Genomic DNA, 24,011 nt, shown 5'->3' with positions numbered 1-24,011 from the left:
AAATAGTATTTTCTTGTGAAATGTACTTCAGTAATTATTGTTTTATCATTTTTTACAGTATAAAAAATTAAATTTTTTGCATTTAATTTTTTATATCAATAAATGTTACATTTACAAATAATACTTAGAAGTTAACTAGCTGTAATGCAACTTTATATTCATAATAAAATGCAAAAGTAATCCAAAATATCACTGATAGGTTAATAATTTTCAACTCATCAATAAGGCTGACCTTATTACTGAGCCCTGCTTATGCTTTAAGAAAGATGTGAATGTAAATGAATGCATAGACTAACAGTGAGCTGCATGCTGGTTTATAAGCAAAGTGTCAGAGACACGTCATTTCATCAATCATTTAAGGTCTGCTGAAAAGGTCAATTACACTATTTTGTGCACGATTAAGCACACGGCACAGCAACAGATACGTTCAGAGGTTCACAATGTATCCTTAATACGTCCACCGGCTAAATGAATTCTTATTTTAATTGCACATAAAGCAAGAGATCAGGAAATGCACCATGAAAGCGTTCAGCTCAGCTCTTCAGGAGTTTTTTCGAGGCGAGTTGTGATGAATATTCATGAGAAGTTGCTTTGTCAGGGTTTTGAGAGTTTGAGTGACAGCTGGCCCTGCCCAGCAGCTTTTGCGTCTTTTTGCATTTGCTGGCGATGAATATTAATAAGCACCTGTCAGCGTTCGAACACAGCGGGTCGTTAGGGTTGATTATGAGATTGTCCATTCACACAGCACTTACTGCACTGACCTGAAGCTCTTACAACCACACAGTTACACGAACAACTATAAACCCTCGTTTACCACATAGCCTGCAGTGGACAAATGCCACCATGACTGCACTTTTTTATTTTTTTTTGTGCTGGCAGTACTTTAATTTTTTCAATAAATTACAACAAGCCACTATTTTGAATTTGTATGTATATTCATAATTGAAATGTAATAATTAAAACATATAATTTTTTTATGTATTTTTGTCAACATTTTTTTATTATTTTATCTTCATTTGTGTGTGTAAAAAACTTAATTTAAAATTTAAAAAAAGATTTTTCCATAAAATAGATTTATTTAAAATTTAAAATCTATCTATCTATCTATCTATCTATCTATAACGACATTTATCAATGATTAAAATACTTAATAAGATGTTAAAATTGTATTTCATAATAATAATGTATGTATTAATTTTAATGCATTTTGAAACATTTTTTAATATTTTTTTCTTACTTTGTGTGTAATTTTTTTTATAACAATTTAAAAATAAGTTTTAACATTTTTTTAAATAAAAGATATTTTTTAAATAGAATGTGACATAATTTATTATTATACATTCAGCATAATTTTCTAATAATTTTCTAATTCATTTTAAATTATTATTATCTATCTATCTGTCTTTCTATCTATATAATGACATTTATCAATGATTAAAATATGAATTAATACTTAAGAATATTTTTCAATTAACTTTAATCAAGTAAGAGGGATATTGTATGTATTTATATAGATACAATTTTTCCATGATTGTAAATATTTTTTATTCATTATCACAAACCACTATACAATTTTAAAGGTGTATGTATATTCATTATAAAATATATGTATTAATTTTAATTTATCATTATTTTTGTCTTACTTTTTTATTTAATTTAACAGTAAAATCACAATACTAACATTTATGAATGTTGACTTTTATTTTGGCGGAAACCCGTAAGAAGACCTCAGTACTACTTTTTGCTGACAGCAGCAGATTTATGAATGATTCTCATCACACAGATTTTCCTGGCGCTTTGGACTTTGAACCCTGGCTAAAAAGCTTGTGCAGCGCTCTCAGAATAAATACAATTTGTGTGTATATTAGACAACATAACGTTCTGTAGTTTATTAATGGTTTAAGGCCATTTCATGATTTCAGTCATCATACAGTGACCAGCAACAACCTGCCCTTTCTCTTCGCATGAAAGACATGCAATGCACGTCTAAACAGTCTCTTGCTGTCGGTGCTTGTAATGATTTTTGAATCTTTTCTTTAAATGCTTCACTGCTCACATGTTTGCTGCATTAGTGCGCACCTCTATTTGATCACGTCACGTCATTATTTGGCATAATTTATTCAGCCTTTTTGTTTTTTAGCCGCACACCGAAAGAGATTTCTTTGCTATTTTCGGCTGAATAATTTCGGTTGCCGAACATTTGGTGCATCCCTACTTTCAAAAATTCTTAACGAAAATATATAATTAAAAAAAAGCTGTCTGGAAGATTGTATAGCAGTGTTTGTGTGTCTGTGTCCGTCAGGCATCTGTTCATCTTCTCAGGCTAAGCTTTGAAGCATCTTGGGTGAAGCTCAGATCATCACAGACCTGTCCTCTCGTTTAGACCCTGCCAAACGAACGTACTCAACAGATGACCAGGATATGCAACATTTGTCATGATGAAGAACAAAGCGCTTAACCCTTTAGTGTTCACTGATCTTCATATGGACATAAGCTATGAGTCAAATCAAAGATGAATGACTCACACTGTTCTGTGCTATTTTTCAATCTACTTTTCATGATGTAAATAGATAGTTACAGAAAACATACTGTACAGTCAAGCCTGAAATTATTTATACCCCTGGCAAATTCTGACTTAAAGTTACTTTTATTCGACCAGCAAGTTTTTTTTTTTTTTTTTTTTACCAGAAATGACAGACTTCTCCCAAAAGACTCTCATGAGTCTGGAAACTAAATGTTGCTTAACTTTATATCACCAGCATATCATATTAAATATATATCATCTATCCCTTATAGCCTTTTAAAACATAAAAGAATGGAAAAAGAATGAGAATGATAGGGTTTCAGCAAATGTATCTGTCTTCAAGTTTAAATGAGTTAAAGGCAGGACTAATAATGAGACACAAGAGAAAGAAGAAAGAAGGCTTAAAAATGCTAATAAAAACTGCTGCAATTTTTGCACGAGAGAAAGAAGTGAAAGCTTGAACTTTCAGAGTTTGTGATTCTCATTACCATTTCATTCTTCAAAGAGGAGCTTTAAACCCGCTTACATCTACAGAGAGGCAAGAGATGCAAGACAGGGGTATTATAGGCAACTAAAATTAAACCATAAAAAGTTTTGTTTCTTGAATTAAAGTAAATGTTAACCAAATGGAATAAAAACATTATTTTTAAAGATATTAAACTTAATTTCAGCTAATAGGCATGAACACGTTTTTCATTTTCATTCAGTTTAGTTAAAATAAATAAATAAATACATAGATGTATTTAAAATAAAAGGTCAAAATAAAAATGATAATTTAAATAAAAATGCCAAAAGCACAGCAAAATTACTTAAGATACTTGAAATAGAAAATAGAAACACATAATATTAATATTTCTTAATTCATGTTTATCAAAATATTAATAGTTCTAAAAGTATCTCAATTATACTAAAATAACACTAAAATATAAAAAAGTGAAACTATTTTATTTTAGCTAGTTGCCAAGGCAGCATTTCTCATTTTCATTTAGTTTTTTTTTTTTCAATTAAAATGACAAAAACATGCAACAACATTTTGTTAAACTGAATGAACATGAAAGCAGAAAATACAAAACAAAATGAAATTTTTATTAATTATTATTTATAAACAATAATTAATATTTTTTAAATATGATTTAAAAACTATAATATCTCAATTAAACAATAATATTGCTGCATGTGACATTTTTGTTGCTTGAAATGAAATAAACTTAAACTGAAATTTTACTTCAGCCAATTGCCAAGGCAACATTTCTCATTTTCCATAAGTTTAACGTACTAAAATAACTCAAACTAAAATCTAAAATGAATAAAAACTATATAGACATAAAAAAACTAATAAAAATGACAAAAACACACAACAAAACTGCTAGAATATTAACTAAAATTACTATGAAAGCAGAAAATATAAAATAAAAACATTTAATATTACTTAAATATTATTTAAAAACTAAATTATTTAAATGATACTAAAATAACACTGCTGCATGTTACTTGAAATAAAATAAAATTAAACTGAAATATAATAATAACAATAATAATAATACCTATTTTATTTCAGCTAATTAATTTACTTTAACTTGTACTAAAATGACTACAAATAATAATAATATAATAATAATAAAAATGTATAATAATAAAACGTGTAATGACAAAACTAACTAATAAAAATGCCAAAGCACTAGAAAAATATTAAACCCTAACTAAAAAATAGAAACTAATTCAGAATGTTAATAACTATAATAGAATATCAGCTATGCTAAATTAACACAAAAAGCAAAAAATAAAAATAAAATAAATATATATTAAATATATATTGCTAAGGCAACATTTCTCATTTTTATTTAGTTTAAATTGCACTAATATAAATAAAACTAAAATATACAATTGATAAAAAGTATATCGATATATTAAAAAATAAAAAAATGACAAAAACACAACAAAACTGCTAAACCCTTTAACATGACAAAAAATTTAAATAATATCTCTATATTATCTTATATCTATAATAATATCTATTACTATATGATTTTATATCTGATACTAAAATATGTTTTTTTCAGCTGATTGCCAAGGCATAATTTCTCATTTTCATTTAGTTTAATTTGTACTAAAACGACTATAAATATAAAATTACAATTAATAATAATAAACATAAACTGTAAAGACATATATAAAAAAACGACAACTAATAAAAAAAAGTACTAAAATTTTAACCAATATTAAATTAAAAGCAAATATAAATACAAAAATGTAATAGCACCTAAGTGATCGTGATATTACACTGCTGCATGCAAGAGCAAAACGCTGAGAAAAGAATCCCTGCACTGTTCCTGCTGTATAAGCTAGAGTGAAATCTGTGCGTATGAGGGCTAGTTTGTCTGGAATCTATGACAGACTGAAGCGGAGCTGCATAAATTGTGTATATGTGTGTGTCTGCCGCTGGGAAGCCCAGGTGTCTGATGGTAATTAAATCAGGAGAGTGTTGAGCTGCTTTCTGCCTCCTGCAGCTGTAATGTCAGTGACGTTTACTGCTCATCCTCACCGCTTCGTCTGTCTTCACTGCATCCTACAAGAGTCTCTGTCAGTAAGATCCACATCATTCTGGACTTTGTGCACTGTAAGAAAATGAGAAGTTATGGCAACATATGTTTTTCCATGAGTTTAACTCAAAATAGTTTCAGCAAAACTTCATTTTGTAAATCATACAAGAACTCGATTTTTATATCAAAGTCACTTTAATATAATCATAATGAATGGAAAAGAATGTGTTGAAATTACTTTGGTGTGGAAACATTTTTGACTCAAAAAAATGCTTGTAAATTCCACAAAAAGTGTCTAATAAACTGCAAGTAACACATTGAATTAAACATGACATTTTGAAGTAGAAAACTTGAAATTGTATTTTCTTGAAAAATAGACTCCAATAATCTTTGCAACTTCAAAAAATAAATTTGTGTAATTTTTTTTATATTTTACAAAAAGTGAAAAAGGATCTTTTTGTTTACAATTTAGAAAATCAGTTTACATACATTACCTCAAAAACTTTAAATATGAGTTGAAACTACGACGAATTTAGTCAATAAAATGGTCAATAAAATGACAAAAACATACAACAAAATTGCTAAAACATTAACTAAAATTAACATGAAAGTAGAAAACATAAAATAAAAACAAAGTATTTATTAATTACTATTTAAAAACGATAACTAATATTATTTAAATATTATTTTAAAACTATAATATCTCAATGATACTAAAATAACACTGCTGCAATGTGACATTTTTGTCACTTGAAATAAAATTAAACTGAAGCAGAGTAATAATAATACTTATTTTATGCCACTAAAATAACTCAAACTAAAATCTAATATAAATAAAAACTATGTAGACAAAAACACAACAAAACTGCTAAAATATGAACTCAAATTAACATGAAAGCAGAAAATGATAAATAAAAACAAATTATTTATTAAGTAATATTTAAAAACAATAATTCATATGGTTTAAATATTATTTAAAAATATAATTATATCTCAATGATACTAAAATAACACTGCTGCATGTGAAATTTTTGTTGCTTAAAAATAAAATCAAATTAAACTGTAGTAGAGTAATAATACTTATTTTCTTTCACTAAAATAACTAAAACTAAAATCTAAAATGAATAAAAACTACTGACACAAAAAACTACTAAAAATGACAAAAACACAACAAAACTGCTACAATATTCACTAAAATGAACATGAAAGCAGAAAATATTAATTAAAAACAAATTATTTATCAATTAATGTTTAAACAATAAATAATATTGTTTAAATATTATTTAAAACTATAATTATATCTCAATAAGACTAAAATAACACTGCTGCATGTGACATTTTTGTTACTTAAAAATAAAATAAAATTAAATTGAAGTAGAGTAGTAATACTTATTTTATTTCACTAAAATAACTAAAACTAAAATCTAAAATGAATAAAAACTAAAATGAATATGGACATATACAAAACAAATAAAAATGACAAACACACAACAAAACTGCTAAAATATTAACTTAAATTAACATAAAAGCAGAATATAAATATATACTGCAACTTCCAAAAACAATTATAATGTAGAAAAAATCGTATTAATATTTTACACAAAGTAAAAAGGTATTTTTTTGTTTACGATCTTTGTTTTGTCTACAATTTAAAAAATCAATTTACATTGCCTCAAAATTTAAACATTTTCAACTTTTTTTTAAATGAACTTCAAATTATGAGTTGAAATTATGGCTAATTTAAAAATACTAAATGATGTAAGGTTGTGGCTGAGGTGAAGTTTTGAAGTTGAAGTAGTTGGGTATTTTCTGCAGAGTAAGGTCACTTGGCGTTTTCTGATTATATAAGACTTTTTATCCGTGAGTGAATCCATCTCAGTGACTCTATAAATCAATCCTTTACTCTTAACAGACTCATTATCATTATATGTGGGGCATTTAACTATATTATCAAGGCCTTCTGCATTTCTGCTTTCCTCCAAAGATGAACATTATACGTAATGGACTATTGAATATTGTTCAGTGACTTTAATCATTTCTATGAGGGTAAGTTGAATGGAGATGCACTTGAACCTGAGCTGCGTTTCTCTGAAAATGACAAAACTCAATGCTTAAGTAAAATGTTAGGTTTGTGTAATTTTATTTTATGAAATATATATGTATATATAGTATTTAGTATCATTGAGATACTATTATAGTTTTTGTTAATATCTTGAATTTAATTTTAGTTTTATATTTTCTTCTTTAAAGTTATGTTTTATGTCTTTATATTGGTTACAGTTGAAGTCATAAGTTTATATGCACTTTGCAAAATGTTAATTATTTTACCAAAATAAGAGGGATCATACAAAACGCATGTTATTGCTTATTTAGTACTGACCTGAATAAGATATTTCACATAAAAGATGTTTACATATAGTCCACAAGAGAAAAAAAATGACCCTGTTCAAAAGTTTACATCCCCCTTGATTCTTAATACTGTGTTGTTACCTGAATGATCCACAGCTGTATTTTTTGTTGTTGATAGTTGTTCATGAGTCCCTTGTTTGTCCTGAACAGTTAAACTGCCTGCTGTTCTTCAGAAAATCCTTCAGGTCCCACAAATACTTTGCTTTTTCAGCATTTTTGTGTATTTGAACCCTTTCCAACAATGACTGTATGCAACTATTACAGAAGGTTCAAACAATCACTGATGCTTCAGAAGGAAAAAACATGCATTAAGAGCCAGGGGGTGAAAACTTTTGAACAAAGATGTGTACATTTTTCTTATTTTGCCTAAATATATATTTTTTTCATTTTGTACTGCCCTTCAGAATCTACAGAAGATACTTACATGTTTCCCAGAAGACAAAATAAGTTAAAATGAAGTTTTCGCCCCTGGTTCAAATACAGAAAAAGGCTGCAAAACCTGCAATATCTGGAAAAAAAAAAAAATAATTGGGACCTGAAGGTTTTTTCTAATAATTTTCTCTCGTGGACTATATGTAAATATCTTATTCAGTTCAGTACTAAATAAAAAATAAGATGCATTTTGTATGATTTGTATTTTGAGAAAATAATTAACATTTTGCAGATTCTGCAAGGCGTATGTAAAATTTTGACTTCAACTGAATATTATATTTTAGCTTTAGTTTTATTTGATCAAGTTAGACTAAATGTAAGCTATTCTTTTATATTTAATTAGTTAACATTTACTTTATTTGAAACAAAAATGTCATTATTGTTAAATAAATTTTAAATAAATTACAAAAGATGCTTACATGTTTCCCAGAAGACAAAATAAGCTAAATTTACCCTGATCTTCAAATTTTTATTGGGTTTTGGTTTGGACAAAAAGTTAGAATAAGCAATATTAGACCTTCTATTTTGCCTAAATAACCTTTTTTCTAACCTGTTTTTAGCAATAACTTGGAATAACCTGGAATAATTTTCATTTTATCATATCAACTTTTTTATATTGATGCTTCCATAATTATCATTATAAAACGGTTAGTTCCATTCCTCAATTCTGATTGGTCAGCAGCTGTGTCGTATTCATGATACGGCACTGCTATGACCGCTTCACTCAACGGTTTTGTGTATCATTGAACCCCCTTAGCAACCACCCTTAGCAACGTAAACACAGCTGCAGCAGTTAGGGACTACTTTTTACAGCGGAAGGCAGTTAATGATTTTACTTTATGAAAACATACAACTTAATATATATAAATTAATATATATTTTTGATTTTAATATTTTTATTGTGTGGTAACCGTTTTATAAAAGCAATAAGGTACTTGAGGCCGTGCTGTATCGTGAATAAATCTAAACCTAACAACGCCCTTCAGCCGTGATTTATTCACGATACAGCACGGCCTCTCGTACCTTATTGCTTAAATAATGCATCCATAATTATCAATGTTCGCTGCTGCTGAGATTTTGGGAAACAATGAACTATATTGGTATGGGCAGAATTTGTGACCACAGTTAGCTAATATACAGTATATACATGCACCCACAAAATAAATGAAATCTGTCTAAGACCCGCCCCCTTAAGGAGATATTGACTGTGACTGACATGTTAATTGACCAGTCACAGTTGGTTTTGTCTTTAAATGTCTTTTAGTGTGAAAGGCTGAAATAAATACTATAATAATAATATAGTAGGCTACAAAAGTGTGGAATAAGTTGACTTTGATCAGTCCATCAATGTAGTGCACCATCCCTGTGGTTGCATCAGTCTGCTCTCACTGTGATGTTTTGTCATAACGGCTCTCATTTCACCCATCAATCAACCTGTATGATGACAGGAAGAGGCAAAACTATCATTAAATAAATGAGCCTTACAATGGCTGCTGGTGTAGCTGTCAGGACTGAATATAGTGTCACCTGCTGAGAGACGCGTGATCGACTGAACTTTCCCTACAGACACACACTGACACAAACGCTCCTGGGTGAATTAATTAGGTTCATTAGGCCAGCTCTTCTCAATGTAAACAAGCACAGATGTGTGTTAAAACATACGCTGCTTGCGCTTCCCTTCGGGTCTAATAAAAATGTAGATGAGTATTGAAAATACACTTGTAGTTGATTTCAAATGAGTGGAAATTAAATAAGTTGCAGATTTACTTTGGAAACTTTCAAATATTCAATGTTTTAATACATACAGTAGTGTGCCTATATAATTTATAATTTACAGTTGAGGTCAAAAGTTTACACCCCCTTTCAGAATCTGCTAAATGTTATTGTACATGTAAGTATCTTCTATAGCCTTTGAAGGCTAAATGAAAAAAATATGATATTTAGGCAAAAAAAGAAAAATCTTCATTTTGTTCAAAAGTTTCCCAGCTCTTAATGCATGGTTTTTCCTTCTGGAGCATCAGTGAGTGTTTAAACCTTCTGTAATAGTTGCATATGAGTCCCTCAGTTGTCCTCAGTGTGAAAAGATCAAATGCTGAAAAACACAGAATTTGTGGGACAAAAATAATTTTTTTGAAGCACAGCAGGCAGTTTAACTGTTCAGGACAAACAAGGGACTCATGAACAACTATCACTAAACAAAAAAAAAAAAAAAAATAGCTGTGGATCATTTAGGTAACAACACAGGGATGTAAACTTTTGAACAGGGTCATTTTTATAAACTATTATAACTATTATTTTCTCTTGTGGACTATATGTAAATGTCTTTTAAGTGAAATATCGTATTCAGGTCGGTGCTAAATAAACAATAACATGCATGTTGTATAATTCCTCTTATTTTGGTAAAACAATTAACATTTTGCAGATTGTGAAAGAGGGATGTGGACTTTTGAACTCAATTGTATAATCAGTCTGAAAAGTCGGCTTATATTTTTTAATAATTCACCACTTATTAGTTTTTTGGCAGTAGCATTGCTTTGGCTCTAATAATAATGTCGATGAATAATTGAAGTCCACTCACGTGCTTAATTTCAGATGAACGGAAATTAAATCAGATCCTCCTTGTGTTGCCGATTTTCTCTGGAGACTGTTTATAATGTGGGTCTGCTTTCCTGTCACCCGGTTTAATCACACATTTGGTCTAAAAACGGTTCGTTTACAACTCGGTTCTCGCAAGTGTTTGTCTTGAAGGCTGTGGCCGTTTCTCTATGCAGATCTGATGACAGTGAATGGAGAGAGTCTTACATAAGCGGACGTAATTGGCTAGGTGTTCACTTTGAGTCACTTGATTTCTGTCCTCCCTGTTTATGACCCAAACTAACGAGTGTCCAGAGACCCTCTTCCTTAATGCACACCTTTAGCAGATGCATCAGTGAGAGAGAAGCAGCACAATGAATCTGTATTAAGACTGAAGTGAGCCACATAGGCTTATTATAACATGAAGTCAAAGTAGGACTGTGATGAATTATCAAACAAAGAGTTTTGACTTTGGTCTAATTGGATGGATCTGAGTTTGAGGCCACTGCTGAATGACACAACTGTAACCGCATATTCTGCTGCATTTATTTGATACAGCAAAGTACAGCAAAAACAGTACAATTTTGAAATATTTTTACTATTTAAAATAACTGCTTTCTATTTGAATAGATTTTAAATGTAATTAATTTCTGTGATTTCAAAGTAGATTTTGTAGCATCATTACTCCAGTCACAAGACCCTTTAGAAATCATTCTAAAATTCTGATTTGCTACTCAAAACATTATTATGTTGATGTATATTTTTCAGGTTTCTTTGATGAATAGAAAGTTCAGAAGAACAGCATTTATCTGAAAAAGACATCTTTTGTTACATAAACATCTTTATCATTACTTTTGATCAATTTAAACATCCTTGCTACATAAAATAATTAATTTCTATAATTTCTTTACCCCCCCCCCAAAAAAAAAATTATACTGACTCCAAGCTTTTATGTGGTATAGTGTAGTATTCTCAATTGTTTAAAATACTGACTATAATAATAATAATACGTGTTTTTGAGCAGCAAATCAGCATATTAGAATAATTTCTGAAGGATCATGTGACACTGACGACTGGAGTAATGATGCTGAAAATTCAGCTTTGATCACAGAAATAAATTACATGTTAAAATATATTCAAATAGAAAGCAGTTATTTTAAGTAGTAAAAATATTTCACAATATTACTGCTTTTGCTGTATTTTTAACCAAATAAATGCAGGCTTAGTGAGCAGAAGAGACTTCTTTGAAAAACTAAAAATCTTACTGTTCAAAAACTTTTCTGACAAAACACTAAGTGTATATAATCTTAATATCAAATGTTTGATATTGATTTTTTGGCCATAACATGAAAATAATTGTTGTTTTATCGACATCTCTGTCTGTCAGTCTGTCTATCCATAATCTGTATTATTATTTTATTGTTAATGTATTTATCATGACAAAACATAAGGTTAAAACAGCATTTTATTTTATTTTTTATTTTATTATTTAATTAATTTTTTTATGAATAAATTAGATAATTAGATAATGAATGAAAATTGTATAGGTATACTTTTTATCTATCTATCTATCTATCTATCTATCTATCTATCTATCTATCTATCTATCTATCTATCTATCTATCTATCTATCTATCTATCTATCTATCTATCTATCTATAAAATGATATTTATCAATGATTAAAATATAAAATAATACTCAATAAGAATATTTTTCAATAAGCTTTAATCAAGTAATAGTGGCATTGTATGTATTTATATAGATAAAGAAATCTGTCTGTCTGTCCGTATCTGTATTGTTATTATATTGTTAATGTATTAAAATATTGTTTATATATTTATATAATTTATCATGACAAAACAGCAGTTCAAAACATCATTTTATTTTATTTTTACTTTTTATTTTTTAACCATACTTTTTTTGTAATACTTTGTGTAGTGCCTCAGAACCCCTCTGTTTTAACTGTGTTAAATGTCCTATAAAACAGTGAACTGACCCTCTTTATCAGTAAAATCCACATGTTTCTGGACCTTGTGCACTGTAAAAAATCGTGGCAACAAAATAGTTTATTCAATTTCAGCTTCATTTTTTAAGTTATACAGGAACTTAAAAATGAGGTTAATAATAATAAAATAAAACTGAGGTTAATATAATTAAAATTAATGTAAATAATGTTTTGTAAACTTAAGTAATCTTTTTTATTGTTTACAGTTTCTACACACATTTTTTTCAGTGTACAAGTTTTTTTTTTTTACCATACTTTTATAGCCATGCTTTTTGTAGTGCCTCAGAACCTCACTTAACTGTGTTAAATCACTAATGTGAGGCGTATTGCTTCTTATGTTGGTCATGATGTTCTGGTTTGTTCCTAAATTAAACTTTCTTTGAGTGTCATGTGAGTTTCCGCCGCTCAGCGAGACAGCAGGTTTATTACGATGCATCACCAACTACCGTCATATTCTGATGCAATGACAGCTGTACTGACCCGAGTCCTGACGCCCCGCTGCTTGAGCAGAGAAAGACCAAAACAGAGCTTTTTTAGGAAAGTGTCACACCTTCCAATTCAGCGCTGAGAGCGCGGCAGTTTGATGTCAAGACATGTCAGAAGTTTGTCCTTGGTGCTGACAATGACAGAGCAGTTGTTAGCTGTTGTTTTTAATGGTTTTAGCACTACTCAAGCGCAAAAACACTGCTGTTCATCTGCAGCTACAACAGAGGAAGATACAGTAAATACAAAAGGGAAACAAAACAGACCTGCCATGAGCCTTGATCTCAACTGCTGACAGCAAATGATGGTTTGTGTGTTTGTGAGATGTTGGTGTGTGTTTAAACATGCTGCTGTTCGTTTTCTCACTCATCATTAGGTGTGACAGATATAGTGTAGTATTCACACTCATTAGGATGTCTAGATCAACTCTTCTCCATCCGCTTAGATCAAGATCAGCTCCCAGAAGACCTACAAATAAACCTTTTGTCAATTAAAGCATGATAGTAGGGAATATTACCCTTCATGGCGGCAGTTTTCCACAGGTTTTGTTGCTCAGTAAGTGGGATTTAAGGGCATAATGCTCATCAAAGATGCAAGAACTAATGGATAAACTGATCATTAAAATAAATGCCAGCGTATTATTATTGATTAGTTGGGTGTTTTGCAGTGTGCACAGGAAAAATCTATCAGTGACTGAGAGTAAACTCAATTCCAAGGGGAAAAAATGCATTTTTTAATTTGCAAACATTTTAAGAAGATTGTTAGACTTTTTGAAGTCTATTCTGCTCTAAATCCTGCATTTATTTGATCAAAAATACAGTAAAGACTGTGAAATATTATTCCAATTTTAAAACAGCTGTTTTCCATGGGGTTACATTGTAAAATGTAATTTATTTTTGTGATCAAAGCTGAATTTTAAGCATCATTACTTCAGTCTTCAGTGTCACATGATCCTTTAGAAATCATTCTAATATGCTGATTTGATTATTATCAGTGTTGAAAACAGTGAGAGTAAGTGGAATTCAAGGGCTTAATGCTCATCAAAGATGCAAGAACTAATGGATAAATCATTAAAATAAATGCCAGCATATTTTATTATTGATTAGTTGGGTCTTTTACTGTGTGCACAGGAAAAATCTGTCAGTGACTGAGAGTAAACTCAATTCTGAGGGGAAAAAATGCATTTTTTAATTTGCAAACATTTTAACAAGATTGTTAGACTTTTTGAAATCTCGTCTGCTCTAAATGCTGCATTTATTTGATCAAAAATACAATAAAAACTGAAATATTATTCCAGTTTAAAACAGCTGATTTCCATGTGAATATTTTGTAAAATGTATTTTATTTTTATGATCAAACCTGAATTTTCAGCATCATTACTCCAGTCTTAAGTGTCACATGATGCTTCAGAAATCTTTCTAATATGCTGATTTGATTATTATCAGTTTTGCTGCCTAATATTTTTGTGGAAACTGTGATATGTTTTATTTTTCAGGATACTTTGATGAATAGAAAGTTCAAAAGAACAGCATTTATTGAAATAGAAATCTTTTTTTACATTAAAAACATCTTTACTGTCACTTTTGATCAATTTAATGTGTACTTGATGAATAAAAAATTATTTCCTTTTTTAAGAACTCGCATATATGCTGCTCGTAGAAGTAAAGTCCTATTTTTGGACTTTCGTATTGAAGCCGAACAGAGTTGTGTAACATGGCAGTAGCCTCTCTGGAGATTTAATAAAAGTTCAAAGTCGAAAGCGCCACACTCTCTGCTGACATCTCACCTTCAAAGCGTGATGGATCTGCAGCGCTTTCCAGGAAAGCAGAACCGCTTGTGCTCAGTGACCCAAAGTTAAACGGTAATGAGACATCAGCAGAGAGCTGTTCAAATCCATGACGTGCAAGACTGATCTTTCTTTTCTCTTCTTCTTTATTGCAGAATAAAGTGCTGAACATTGACGGTGTGAGAGTTAAACTACAGGTGAGCATCATTTCCCACATGCAAATTTTTCACTTTCAGAAAACAAATGTACAGATAATTTACTCATCCCCTTGTCATCCAAGATGTTCATGTCTTTCTTTCTTCAGTCTTAAATAAATTTTTTTGAGAAAAACATTTCAGGATTTCTCTCCATATAATGGACTTCAATGGTGCCCAAGAGTTTGAACTTCCAAAATACACTTTAAATGCAGCTTCAAAGGGCTCTAAACAATCCCAGCTGATGAAGAAGTGTCTTATCTAGCAAAACAATCAGTTATTTAAAAAAAAAGTACAATTTATATACTTTTTAACTTCAAATGCTCGTCTTGCCTAGCTCTGTATGAGCTCTGTGTAATCCAGTTCAAGACAGTTAGGGTATGTTGAAAAACTCCCATTTCATTTTCTCCTCCAACTACAAAATCATCCTACATACCTTAACTGTCATGAATCAGAGTACACAGAGTTCACGCAGAACTTAACTTCAAATGCTTTTTTTGCTTAGCTCTGCGTGAATTCTGTGTATTCTGAGGTAAAAAAGTATATAAACTGATCTTTTTGCTAGATAAGACCCTTCTTCTTAGGCTAGGATCTTTTAGAGCTCTTTGAAGCTGCATTTTGAAAGTTCAAACTCTTGGGCACCATAGAAGTCCACTATATGGAGAGAAATCCAAAAATGTTTTCCTCAAAAAACATAATTTCTTTACGACTGAAGAAAGAAAGACATGAACATCTTGGATGACAAGGGGGTGATTACATCTGTGCATTTTTGTGCTGGAAGTAATCTTCTTCATCAGATTTGGAGAAATGCAGCATTGCATCACTTGCTTACCAATGGATCCTCTGCAGTGAATGGGTGCCGTCAGAATTAGAGTCCAAACTGCTGATAAAAACATCACAATATTCCACAAGTAATCCACACCACTCTAATCCATCAATTAATATCTTGTGAAGCCAAAAGATGTGTGTTTGCAAGAAACAAATACATCATTAAGATGTTTTTAGCTAAAATAGTCCATAATCCTTAATAACACATCCTCCAGTAAAAAAAAAATAGTCTGGTCTGAATCAGGAGAGAAATCTGCACCGATCAAACAGCGTTTACAAGCCAAAACAGTCCAAAACAGCTCTAAACAAATATGGATTTTGATGTGAGAGACAACATGAGATAGACTTTTTCACTGGAGAAAGTGTTAATATGAATGATATGCTTGTATTTTTGTTAAAAACATCTTAATGATGGATTTGTTTCTTACAAACACAGGTTTTGGCTTCTCAAGATGTTAATTGATTCACTGGAGTGGTGTGAATTACTTGTGGATTATTGTGATGTTTTTATCAGCTGTTTGGACTCTCATTCTGACGGCACCCATTCACTGTAGAGAAACCATACAGGTGAGAAAATGATGGAATTGTTCGTTTCTCCAAATCTGATTAAAGGAGTAGTTTACTTCTAGAACAAAAATTTACAGATAATGTACTCACCCTTTTCTCATCCAAGATGTTTGTGTCTTTATTTCTTCAGTCATAAAGAAATATTGTTTTCTGAGAAAAAGATGTTAGGATTTCTCTCCATATAGTGGACTTCTATGGTGCCCACGAATTTGAACTTCCAAAATGCTGTTTAAATTCAGCTTCCAAGGACTCTAAACAATCCCAGCCGATGAAGAAAGGTCTTATCTAGCAAAACAATCTGTCATTTTCTAAAAAAAATAAATAAATCGTATATACTTTTTAACCTCAAATGCTCGTCTTGTCTAGCTCTGCGTGTGCTCTGTGTATTCCGGTTCAATACAGTTAGGGTATGTCAAAAAACTCCCATCTCATTTTCTCCTCCAACTTCAAAATCATCCTACATCGCTGCAGAAGTACAGACCCAGTGTTTACAAAGTGAGCATGCAAAGAAGGTCAAATGCCCTTTACAAAAAAACTCTAACTGTATTGACCTGGATTACACAGAGTATGCATGCATCGCATCGCAGAGCTAGACACAATGCAAAAAAAGAGGCTTATCTCACATATTTTTGTCTTGTTTTTAGTCAAAAAAAAAAACAAAAATATATATATTTTTTTTAAATTAACAAGTATTTACTAAATAAGCAAAATGACTTGAGATATTTAGTCTTGTTTCCAGGAGGAAAAATCTAAATTAAGTGCAGCTTGCTTAAAATAAGTAAAATTATCTGCCAGTGGGGTAAGTAAAATACTCTTGTTTTAAGAATATTTGACTTACCCCACTGGCAGATAAATTTACTTGTTTCCAGGTGAAAAAAACTAAATTTGGTGCATTTTGCTTAAAACAAGACTAAATATCTCATGTCATTTTGCTTATGTAGTAAATGCATCTTAATTTAAGCATTCTAAGATATTTTGACTAGAAATGAGATAAAAATACTAAGTATGATAAGCCTTTTTTTGCAGTGCAAGACCAGCATTTGTTGTTTAGAGCCCTTTGAAGCTGCATTAAAACAGCATTTTGGAGGTTCAAACTCGGGGGCACCATAGAAATCCAATATATGGAGAAATATCCTGAAATGTTTTCCTCAAAAAACATAATTTCTTTACTACTGATGAAAGAAAGACATGCACATCTTGATTGACAAGGGGGAGAGTACATTATCTGTAAATCTTTGCTCTGGAAGTGCACTTTAAGAAATAAATTCCTCTCCATCTATCTTGGATGGCCTGCATTTTCAGCAAATGTTCATTTTCTAATGCACTGTTCCTTTAAGATGCCAGGTCAACAGCTTTACCAATGTAGACCTGGCTTAAACCATTTTTCCATTTTGTAAAGTACTGTGAATATCACAAGTGAGATCAGTTACTAATGGCTCATACTTTCAATATAACAAGCTTTTAGGTTTGATATCTGTCGGCATTTACGTTATCTCAATAAACTCTTATGTAATTAGGAGATTTAATTACCTAATTTCAATGCAACTCCAATTATCTGTGCTGTTTTAAATGCTTAGGTGATACATTTGGATGTTCCCATTTTGCTTCGCTCCCTCCGGCTAATATTGACTAAGTAAACAATGAGCGTGCATCTCGAGGATCAGCTCTAATGAGAGTTTAACGAGGCTGTCATTAATCTTTAACGCTCCATTAGCCGCATGCCTTGCACTAGTAGAGGATACGAACTTGACTGCGTGTTTGATTTAACCAGACAGACAACTTCATAACCCACTCACCTGCACGTATAATCAGAGAATAGCATTACAGTAGATGCTTTTTAAGGTCGTTAGTGTAATTATTGTGGAACGCTGAACAGGATGAGCAGTTGAAAGGTGAATTAATGTTGATAGGGATTATTAAAGAACGCTGTGTCAGGTCAAATGTGCAAACATCTCAGAGCGAAACTAATCTTGCCATGTGCTTACTTTGGGAATTTGTGTTTTCACACATCGAGATTAGGCCTCATTACTGAGGCTGTGCATTAAGATCATTTTTAAAGTGCTATTTTACCCAAAAAAACTAAAAAGCTAAGACAACTAAAAGGTTCTGTTTGAATCAGAATCAGTTTGTGATTTTTCTTAAAAAGTGCTTTTATTGCATGCAACCTGCTTGAGTATGTTTATCTTAATATGTATAATATAGTGTCCTAGTTTAATGTACCTTGATAAGTTAGACACAGACACGTCCCGATTTATAAATGTAATCACTCATTTTTATTCATAAGTTCACACTTCATATTGGCTTCAGAGCCTCATCATTGTGTTATTTTTATTTATTTATTTAGACTGTAAAAATATTAACATTTGCTTTTATGCATTTGACAGACACTTTGCATTCAAGATATACATTTCTATCAGTTCTTGCATTTCCCGGAAATCAAACCCATAACCTTGGGGTTTCTAGCACCTTACTCCCCAAAGAACCTTTCATGAGCAGTTGTTAAAAGAACCTTTTTGGTATAAAGAACCTTTTGTGCAATGGAATGTTTCTAGTGGATGTTCAAGGTTCTTCACTGAATCAGGTATTTTTTAGAGCGCATACTTTGAGAGCTACAGATAAAAATAAACATTTGCTGAAAACGTGCTGACCCTCAGGTCATCCAAAATGTCGATGAGTTTTTTTCTTTATCAGATTTGGAGAAATGTAGCATTTTAGTACCTCTGGAGTGAATGGGTGCCGTCAGAATGAGAGTCCAAACAGCTGGTAAAAACATCACAATGATTCACAATTAATCCACACCACTCCAGTCCATCAGTTAACATCTTGTAAAGTGAAACTTAATTCATCATTAAGACATTTTTTATCTAAAATATGAGTCTATAATTCATAATAACGCTTCCTCCAGTGGAAAAGTTGTCTTGTTTGAATCAGGAGAGAAATCTGCACAGATCAAGCACTGTTTACAAGCCAAAATAGTCCAAAATACAAATATGTGAGTGGATTTTTATGTGAGAGACAACAGAAGATGGACTTTTTCTTTAATGGAGGAAGCGTTAATATGAATTATGGACTTGTATTTTAACCAGAAGCAATGGTTTGAAGTTAAAAACATCTTACAAACAAATCCATCAAGATGTTTTAACTTCAAACCAATGCTTCCATAATTCATAATAACGTTTCCGCTAGTGAAAAAGTCAATTTTCTTTCATCTCTCACATCAAAATCCAGCCACATATTTGTTTAGAGCTGTTTTTGACTGTTTTGGCTGTGTTTGATCTGTGCAGATTTCTTTCCTGATTCAAACCAGACCACTTTTTCACTGGAGGAAGCGTAATTATAGATTCATATTTTGGCTAAAAACATCTTGATGGATTTGTTTCTTACAAACACACATCTTTTGGCCTTACAATATGTTAATTGATGGACTGGAGTGGTATGGATTACTTGTGGATTATTGTGATGTTTTTATCAGCTGTTTGGACACGGCACCCATTCACTCCAGAGGATCCATTCGTGAGCAAGTGATGCAATGCTACATTTCTCCAAATCTGATGAAGAAACAAACTCATCTACATCTCAGATAGCCAACATTTTCAGCCAATGTTCATTTTTTGGATAATCTATTCTTTTAAAAATTAAAATAAATATACTGTATATGCATATTAAAAACTACACAGTAGTTTTTTTTCAATAAATAATGAGTTTGTCACACAAAAAATATTTCATGCCTTCATTTGACTTGGGAACATTTATGATGCTTTTTTTTTTGTGCTTATTTGTGTGTGTGTTTGTGTGCATTATCTCCCAGTCTGTGTTAATGTCAGGCTGTTCTACTCATCAGCATTCATGTCTTCTCGCTCAGTTTCATCAGTGTGAAACATGACCCTGGCCGACAGGTCTCTGCATGTGTGAGACAAGTGCTCTTATCAGGACGCGGACGGAGTAATAGGTCTCGACCTCAGTCATAAATCCACATTCTTGTCCTCCGCCTCACGCCATTACCACATCAGCTAATTAAAGCTTGTGCTCCTCTGCTCCACTTCAATTGCTTTTATGGTGAAGAGTGAAAAGTAATGAATATATAAGTGAAGCAGGTAAAGTTTGTGTGTTCTCTTGCTCCGTAGATCTGGGACACGGCAGGACAAGAGCGATTCAGGAGTGTGACGCACGCTTACTACCGAGATGCTCACGGTGAGTTGCATTGCATCACTTTCTTTATCAGAATATATGCATAGAGTGAGGTTAAAGGAAAAAGAAAAAGTAAGAAGAAAAACAAGAAAAAGTAATTGCCTTGCAAATGGATTAAGAAAAATCTAAGTTGCTTGTAATGTCTTCATTATATTTTTAATGGAAAACAAGACAAAAAAAAAATAGATTAAAGAAGTGTTTTTTTCTCTGAGGTGTTAAGTTGCAAACACATTCTGAGTAGTAATTTCAATGCTATAATTGGTCTCTGATATTGGAAATGGCTTGCCAGTGTTTTTTGATAAGCTGTATTTGATGCTTTTATTAATAGAAATCTAAAATAGCACATCTAAGCCACTCTATTACTCTTTTTTGCTCTTTTTCTCCTTAACTTTATCTCTCTCTTCCAGTCTTAAATGCACATTGTAGTATCTATGAGATTTGTTTAAAAGTGACATATCATGAAAATCTAACTTTTCTCATGTAAAGTGCTATAATCAGGTCTTCAGGGCATCTACCAACCCTGAAAATGTGAAAAAACAAAACAAACAAACAGACAAGACAGCAGTAATTTATTGATTTATTTACTGTATATTACGCTGCTGCCACACCGATCTAATATAAACATGCAATTTCTTGCACAGCTGTTTACCTTCACAGACATAACTGACTGTTTTTGTAACTCTTGTGTGTTTTTAAGCGCAATAAGACATGAAAGAAACTCTTAGAGTTTAGTACTCACTTGCTGTGTGACAGCCATTTTCTGTGCTCGTTTTTCGGATGTGTGTGCTCAGAAAACTGTTTATCTGTTTGAGTATCTGAGGTTCAAGCTGCAAAGGCACAGCTCTATAGAGACGTAGAGTGTCACGCGTCATAATCTGAAAACCACGCCCACCGGGGGAACCAACGCTCTCCGTTGACTTTTTATTGCGGGAAGCTGCCTCCTTGTCATTTCTGACTTATAACAAAAATCAGAACAATGTCTACAAGCTGCTATGTGACAAGGTGTACAGTAACAAAAACAGCATGTTTCTGGTTCTACTCAAAATAGGCATTTTCAAAATGATATAATAAATGATATGTGGGTTATTTTTTAATGAAACTTTACAGACAAATTCTGGGGACACCTGAGATTTATATTACATCTTGTAAAAAGGGGCATAATATGTCTTTTTTTTTTTTTGCTGTAGTCAATTTTTGATGTTTATCTTTTGTAGTTGTGTTTGTTTGACATGTTCGCCAAACTCTGTGAAGATATCTTATTCCGTTCAGAAGTTATGAAGGCATTTTACTAAAAGTGGCCCTGCCTCTTTCGAACATTTTGGCATCTCTTTGCAACAGTGAGTCAAAAGTTTAACCCTTTTTTCATAATTATTGATATTCACTCTCCAGAGAATCTTTCTGCACCGGATTGGCTCCGATCAGGTGAAAAACCTAGGACTAGTTCGCAAGTTCTGTCATATGATACGGATATCGTGTGTATTTGCAGAAAGCCACGCAATGCACAATTGTTTATGCCCTTGGAAAAAGTGATATCGCCCCGCAGTGGCCAATTTCTTTCAAATTTCTCATAGACCTTTGGGGCCGTGAGTCAAGCAGGTCCACCAATTTTCGTTCCGATCGGTCTCCGTTAACCTTGTCTTATAGGTGCTCAAACTTCATTGACCAATGGCGGCCATGTTTTTTTGAGATACGATTTTCATGTTGACAGGACAAATGGTTGCATAAGTATAGCCATTTTTATGCTTTTTCCCTCTTATAGCGCCACCAAGTGGCCAAGCTCCTCAATTTTTATCCCGCAATCTCAGATTGAGATCTTACACAAGTGTTCTGAGTTTGGTGAAGATATCTCATTCTGTTTAGGAGTTATAGGCATTCTGTGTGTCCCTGCCCATTTCGAAAGTTTTGGCATCTTTTTGCGGCGGTGGGTCTAAAGTTAGATTTTTTTGATAATTATTTATATTCGCTCTCCATAGAATTTTTCTGCACTGGTTTGGTTCCGATTGGGTGACAAAACCTAGAACTAGTTCGCAAAAGGAAGTTTTTTTTACATGTCAATCATTTAACAAACGATTTGATTGACAGCAGAGGTTCTAGAGGCAAGGTTGTCCAGAATGAGGAGTTCTGTCATATGATACGAATATCGCGTGTATTTGCAGAAATACACCCCCCCCCCCCCCCAAAAAAAAAATCCTCAAATTGAGCTCTTATATAAGTGTTCTGAGTTTGGCAAAGATATCTCATTCCAGTCAGGAGTTATAGGCATTTTACTATAAGTGGCCCTGCCCCTTTTGAACGTTTTGACATCTCTTTGAGTCGAAAGTTCAACTTTTTTTATAATGATTGATATTCTCTCTCCAGAGATTCTTTCTGTACTGGTTTGGACTAATTCGTAAAAGTAGGTTTCGCAAAAAATCCAAAATACCCTAAATTTTGCCAGGCTTGAGCCAAAAGCCCCTTTTCCACTGTCGTGCCGAACCGTTCTTAGAACGGTCGCTTACGGTTCCAGTTGTGTTTCCACCTGAGCCTGGTATGGCACGGCACGATTACAAACCTTTCTCAGCCCGGAATTCTCGCCACTCTGTTGCCTGGCTACCAGTTTCTCTATGGCTAAGCGGAAGCGCAGTAAACAGATACGGTAAATATAAATAAAAATTGCTGAGACACTTTGGTCTGTGGATGGGAAACGTGCGTGTATTCGTGATGGTGATTTTAGTTAATGTTACATATTGCAGCCTAAACTTGCGTTACCAAGACAACAACTGACAAATTTGTATTTACATTCCAAAGAGTTCCGTTATCTGCACCACAGTGGAAAATCAAATTGTATCCATGCTGACTGTCCCGGATCGGCACGGAACAGAACGGTTAAGCATTGAGAACGTTCGGCCCGATAGTGGAAAAGCGGCTAAAGATTCCAACGACATTAGACACTTGAGATTGCCATTGCCGTTTAGGATTTATAAGCGATTTCATACTCTTGATTAATGTAGCACCCCCATAAGGCGTTGTCACCAAGTAAGTGTATCTTGTATTAGGAGTGTTTAGATATTTGTACTGACAAAAACACTATGTAAGCAAATTGTTTTTTGCAGGGAACCCATTTGCTGATGTAGTTTTGAATTGGATTGCAATATGAAAATTTAAATTTGCAAATGCATAAAAATCAGCAAGAGTGTGATTTACTCATGAACCCTTTTGGATGTATTGTGCGTCATATTTTCTTTTATGTTGTGTGGTTTTGTTTGTTTGTAAGGATTAGGGCATGTCACGCATCTAATTTGGATGCTTCGGCAAGGATGTCAGATGAATTTGTGCTCAAATACCTTCTGATTGCACCGTTTGATGTTAACAACAAAAGAAATGGGAAGCGCTTTCTAATACCTATCCTAACTGGGCATGATTATATGGTTTGCAGCATTTGATCAATTGCATTCGGCATTGTTTTTCTGCTCTCAGAACAGACCTCGCAACCCACCAGTT

The 24,011-nt window shown here is 32.2% G+C and overlaps 1 protein-coding gene across 1 annotated transcript in view; it reads left to right on the top strand.

Moving 5' to 3' along the window:
• Positions 1–24,011, top strand: part of LOC141298182 (ras-related protein Rab-26) — a 129,067-nt gene that overhangs the window by 32,459 nt on the left and 72,597 nt on the right. Inside the window, exons 3-4 of the mRNA XM_073828694.1 lie at positions 14,910–14,951; positions 20,468–20,534. Coding sequence (XP_073684795.1) covers positions 14,910–14,951; positions 20,468–20,534 — 109 coding nt within the window. The remainder of the gene's footprint in view (positions 1–14,909; positions 14,952–20,467; positions 20,535–24,011) is intronic.

Source organism: Garra rufa, chromosome 22 (assembly GCF_049309525.1).
Source record: "Garra rufa chromosome 22, GarRuf1.0, whole genome shotgun sequence".
Lineage (NCBI taxonomy): Eukaryota > Metazoa > Chordata > Actinopteri > Cypriniformes > Cyprinidae > Garra > Garra rufa.
Note: the sequence above shows the minus strand (reverse complement) of the source record. Positions and strands in the feature narration are given on the sequence as shown.